The sequence below is a fragment of the Herpailurus yagouaroundi genome, unplaced genomic scaffold (genome assembly GCF_014898765.1).
Source record: "Herpailurus yagouaroundi ecotype Mexico unplaced genomic scaffold, PumYag 28, whole genome shotgun sequence".
Lineage (NCBI taxonomy): Eukaryota > Metazoa > Chordata > Mammalia > Carnivora > Felidae > Herpailurus > Herpailurus yagouaroundi.
The window spans coordinates 21,407,285-21,413,284 of record NW_024412376.1 but is presented as its reverse complement, the minus strand read 5'-3'; the positions used below and the strand labels follow the sequence as shown (position 1 = coordinate 21,413,284).

At 39.5% G+C, this 6,000-nt stretch overlaps 1 protein-coding gene across 1 annotated transcript in view; it reads right to left on the bottom strand.

The window, feature by feature from the left end:
• Positions 1-629: 629 nt before the first annotated feature.
• The window catches only part of SH3RF1 (SH3 domain containing ring finger 1), a 182,034-nt gene continuing 176,663 nt past the window's right edge, over positions 630-6,000 (bottom strand). Inside the window, exon 12 of the mRNA XM_040470877.1 lies at positions 630-3,029. Within this exon, the coding sequence (XP_040326811.1) occupies positions 2,861-3,029 (169 nt within the window). The 3' untranslated portion in view covers positions 630-2,860. The remainder of the gene's footprint in view (positions 3,030-6,000) is intronic.

Sequence of the window (6,000 nt, the reverse complement as noted above, 5' to 3'; positions counted from 1 at the left end):
AAAGTCATGAAGTCTAAAGATGATGTTCCCAAGCTCTGCTGAGACCTATTGGTTATCATATAGTTGGTTATAGGTCTAGTACCTCTTTCTATGGCTAAGATGTATCTTCTAGCAGTCACCAGAGATTTTAGTACCATGAAGGGCGAGAGGGGAGCAGATTATATAGTCCCTGGTAAATCTCCACAAGCTACTTTGTTTTTTAATGTTTATTTATTTATTTTGAGAGAGAGTGTGTGTGAGCAGGAAAGGGGCAGAGAGAGAGAGAATGAGAGAGACTCTCAAGGAGGCTCTGCACTGTCAACGCAGAGCCTGATATAGGTCTGGATCTCACAACCGACAACTGTGAGATCATGACCTGAGCCAAAATCAAGACGCTTAACAGACCACCATCCAGGCATCCCTCAACAAGCTGTTTTAAGAAGATTTTAAACTTCTTGGGGAACTAACCAAACAATGTTTGCCAGTTGGAGAGGTAAAATGCTTCATAACCACTGAATTGATTATTGTAGACATCTTCTGTTCGAGGTACATGGAAATAATTTTTATGAAATGAAATTATATATCAAATGTGTTTCAGGTTAAAAAAAGGGGAAAAAAGAAAAATTTTAAGAATTAACACAAGGGACATGTAACGGTTGACCATCAAATTTTAATCTTGAACCTTTTCTCCAGTCTTCAAATTATTAACACGAAGCGGAATGATAAATTGTAATTTTATCATTACCATATCACTGTGTAACAAGCCCTTGTTACAAAATCTCCACCTACTGTCTCCAAAAAACCAATAGAAAACCCATACATTATATTATCTAAGTGATCTATTAACAGATGAAATTTTAACCAACTTCATACCAGGAAACTATTAACAGAGGTACTTCAATCACATAGCTTAAAATATGGAGAAAAGACAGGTAAAAAATTATCTTAAGCTGTAGTAGTCTTTTTACTTTTTAAAATTTTTATAAAATACACTAATTTCCCAAAATAAAGAATATTATGACACATTGGTGTCAACTTACACAGATGAAAGCTGATGTCAGCTTTTTTCTAACTAAAATTCATTTCACCAAACCTTTATATATTACATGAATATCCAAGTATTTTTTTAAAAATTCAACACACAGGAACATAATGTACAGTGTTTTATATATATATATATATATATATATATATATATAAAAGGTTAATTTAGGAATGATTTCATTTTCAACCACATGATATATCTTTTTAAGACCATGAAACCTCTTGCTATCGCAAGAAGACTTTTCAGTTCATGTTTCTATTTCCCAGTTGTAATTCTTAAAAGTAAAAAATGAAAAAGGGTTTTTTATTTGTTTTTCACAAAAAAACTGTAGCAACAATTTCATTCACTACCAGGATGTCTTCCCTCCTTTTGATTTTAGGACTACCCAGACCCATGACCGCTTGGTGCCGGAATGTAACGGGAAGAGGCCAATGACATCAAAGAATGGATATAAAAAGACGGGCTCAGCTGGATCCTGCCGCCGTTGTAAGGTGTGGGCACTTTCACTCGTGAAAGGCCTCCCAGAGCTACAAGAGAACAGTCACAGGAGCAGTCTCCCGGCTCATCCTTTACATCCATCAGCTGGGAGGACATAAAGGAACATTTTCATTAATGACTTGTCTAATGGCTGATGGATTCCTTAGCCAGGGAGGGAGCGAGTACGCTCAGAGACCTCGGTCAGGAGCAAAAAGAATACTGTTTATTTTACACCTCCTGCATTGGTCACTTCTGAGCGCAAACCAACCTCAACAGGAAATTGCAATGAAATATACACACCATGCACAGTCCCTATTACTGTGGGAATCCAGTAACACATGCAGGATGGTGGGAAAAGAATCACAAGGGATGAATGTAAACTTTTCACAGTGTTTCTTATAGCCTTTGACTTTAGCACGAGTGCACCACTTACCACCACAATCTCACAAACGTTTTATTGTGTCCTGGGCATGCAGATCACTTGGGGTAAAATGGGCGATTACATTTCATAGCCATTCTCAGACAGGAGTACAACTTCAATTTTCCCAATTTCCAACCAATGAATCAGCTGCTTCTGTTATAAAACTAAATACATTTCCGAATACATTTTTGTTTGAGGTTGTGCTTTATTCTTATCACTTCACTGGCTTCATTCTAGGGAAATTAAAAACCCATAAAATTATACTGAAGACTAGGTCTTAAGGGTGATTCCTGACCAAACCAGAAAGACAGGGAATCACCAACTTCTCTTCTCTTGTTTCTGTCTGCCTACCCCAGGCCTTTATTGATATTGATTCAGTTATAGGTTTTAGTTTCCTAAAGAAGAAAACCAAATTAGAGAACTGGCATTTCTGTCTTAAAGAAGTAAAAAGTAACACCAGTGAGGGGAGAAAGGGGGATTCGTTCTATGTCGAAAAAAAAAAAAAAATCTCTTGCTCTCAACAGGAGATAATCCAGCTTCTCCTTAGCTATTATTTCATAAATTAATAATTTCTTAAAATCATAATCCAAAGAATTTATCTATTACAAGAAAAATTCAAGTGTAAAAAAGGAAATAAATTAGTTAAGCCTTGTAAACAATTGTCCATTTTAGCTATATATCTTTTTAAAAAGGTTTCTCTGTATAGCAAATCAGACAGTACAAGGCACACCTTACACATCAGAACCCAGAATAAGACCCATACACACGCCTTCTTCACACTGTTGGCTGGCCTAACTGTGCTGAGGGCACTGGGGTCACACACCCATCCTCTGCTCATCTCCTGACCATCTGGAAGTCCAAAATGTGCTCTTTCCATTAAATTGCTTTGTGCTATTTTGTTGTGTGATGTGACTTCAGCCTTCTCAATGTTAGTCTCCTCAGATGTTTTCCACAAAGCTTCCTGGGAAAAGGCCAGTTTTCCCATTACGTTGTAACGTGCCTTTGAACCAGCCATCTTCTCGCTTTTTATGGACAAACACGATATCTCCTTCTTTAAGTTCAAGTTCTGCCTCACTCTGAGGAGGATAGGAAACTACCACCCTGTGCCTAGAAAAGAGAGATATATTTTAGTTAAAGCCACTCAAAGTAGTGAAAAAAAAAAGGTACACTATTGGTCTACAGAGCATTAAACATAAACAGAATAGAAAATAACAGAAGTTTATAACATCTGTAAAACAACTCAAAATACAACGACTCTCTGCTTCGTAGAGACTTGATTTTAATAGAGTTGACATGTGTGTAACAGCCCATTATCGATGAGACTGGTTTATCTGAGTGACCTGTACAGCAAAAGCTATTCTTGTCCCTTTCCATTGTTTGTATCTTGTCCATACAGAAAATTTTATTCCGTTTCCTAGGAGGAAATGCCCTGTCCTTCCCTCTTCTCCAAGAAGAAAGGAATGAATTCATTTGATTAGTGAGACTAGGAGAAGTGGTTGACTGGATGGATTCAGTCCTCTCTGAACCCCCTGCCTCTAGGCTGAGTGGCTTCTGCTCTGCTTCTGCTTGTAAGCACGGAATGATCAAGGGCCAGGGGGGTCAGGCCTGCCTTCTAGAAGTGAGTCTGGAAGTCCATCTCTCTGTGTCCCTTACTTTGGGGCTTGACATGGATGAGGCAGCAATTCTAAGGCAGTTCATCTGCCTTACATACCCAAATTCTCCTTCAGGCAGGCTGTCCTACGGTCTAGACAAGGAGGGAAGGACAATGACCACAAATTCAATCCAACACCACCAGTAACGAGGCTGATACCCATTTGTCTGACAACTGTGTCTGTTTCTTTATTGGTTCTCAACTCAGATGTTAGTAGGAAAAGGGATAATTATCAGTTAAAACCCCAAGAAGCCTTGTTGGTTTAATATTATCTTCCTTCTTCCTTTCTCCTTAGTCTCCTTGTGCAAAATTATGATTAGCTGCCATGAAAGCCAGATGGAGGCTTTGAGCCCCATATTCTTTTATTTTTTCCAGCGTTACTTCACTCCTTTACTCTCTCTTGCTTTTTCCAACCAAGGCAGAGGAAGGGGGGAGGGTGGTATGTGGTAGTCAACCTCCAAGATGACCCCAGTGACCCTTGCCTCCTGGTATTCATACTCTTGTGTAGTCTTCCCCCACAATGCATGGGGATGATCTGTGTGACCAATAAAATACTGTGAAAGTAACTGCGTGATTTCTGAGTCTAGGTCATAAAAGGCCTTGTAGCTTCTACATTAGTTTCTCTTGGATCTCTGAAGAAAATGAGCTGCCGCATTGTGAGAAAACTCAGCATCCCTATAGAGAGGAGAACATGGTGAGTAACCAAAGTTTCTTTCTAAAAACCCAACTAGCCAACAGTGATGTCAGGAAGCCACCTTGGAAGGGACTCCTCTAGCCCTGGTCAAGCCTTTACAGGACTACAGCTGAGGCTGATATCTGGATTGCAACCTCAGGAAATATCCCAAGCCAGAACCACCCAGAAAACCCACTCCCAAGTTCCCAGCCCACAGAAGCTGTGGGGAAATAAATGTTTATTGTTGTTTTAGGCCACTCAATTTTGGAGGTAATGTGTTACATAACAACAGATAACTAAAAAAATGTGAACATATATTTTTCTCCATTTGCTGTTATGCAGTATTCAATCATAAAGGTGATTTTAAGTTTCTACTTTCGTTTGGTTCTTAAAGTCAGAAAATAAGTTCAGAGCCTCACAAGACCCACTCTTGACTGTAAGTAAAGAATGGTATGGCTTAAATAATGATAGTCATAACAAATTCTATAGAACTGCCCCTAAACTATGAAACCCATCAGAGACTAGCCCTTTCAGAAGATTGCTAGCTTCATCAATCTCCTCTCATAAAAACTAGAATCCACTCTCATTAAGAAGGACCCCAGCAAGAGCCCCAGACTATTACTCTATAAAAAAAGGCATCTCTGCAAAAGTCAAATGGCTTCCCCAAACAATTCCTGAGCTACTCTGGGCACATGAACCAAATTATCCTCCAAGGTCTGAAACAAAGTATAGCATAGAGGCTAATTTATTATTTTTCTTCCTTCCTTCCTTCCTTCCTTCCTTCCTTCCTTCCTTCCTTCCTTCCTTCCTTCCTTGTTTTTGAGAGAGAGAGAGAGATGGCCCAAGTGAATGAGTGAGGGGCAGAGAGAGAAAGGAGAGAAAGAGAGGGAGAGAGAGAGAGGAGAGAGAGAGAGAAGCAGTGCTCACCCGAAGCGGGACTTGAACTCATGAACCATGAGATCATGACCTGAGCCAAAGTCAGATGCTTAACTGACTGGGCCACCTTGGTGACTTACTATTTCTAAGAAACGTTCATTTAATTCAAACATGAGTTAACATGTTGAACCCACTGAACCCACCAGGTTCGGGGTTCAATCAAGCATGCCCACACAGGTGCTGTGTACTAAGCTTGGGTCTAAGGGCTGACATAGACTTAAAGGTCATTTAGAGCAGTTTAACTTTGGGCTAATTATCTCTGCTCTCTCAGCCTCAGTTTCCTCATCTGTAGGAAAAGGTTGTAGTGACTTAAACAGGTATTTCCATGTAATGGAGTAAGATTATGAATGTGATGCTCTTAAGTGGTTTCTGTTACATAGTTTACACCCAAAATGCAAGCTCCTATTGCGATCACGTGGCTCAGGCAATAGCAGGCGGGGGTCTGTGCTTCAAGGAGGTGAAGAATGGACCAGGAAGTCACTGGTCACCTCTATCCAGGAAACAGACTCAGGCCACAGTCTGAAGAACTGCCTGATAATGAGACATGACACTTTAGAATGATAAAGTTAGGTTCTGGAATCTCTTATCTGATATCATTAAAAGCAGGACAAATAATTTCATTATAGACTTATCTGAAGAAGGGTTTCAGATGAAAAGATTTCTCAAGTCGGATGCAAACATGTTAAAAATCCACGTGGAAAGCAATGTAATAAGTTGCCATTTGGGGGAAGTTAAAATTTGAGCAAAGCTTTGTAATTCTGGAAAAAGGCATACAGGTGACTCAAATCATATTCAGAGTAGATCTTTCATGAAATGTA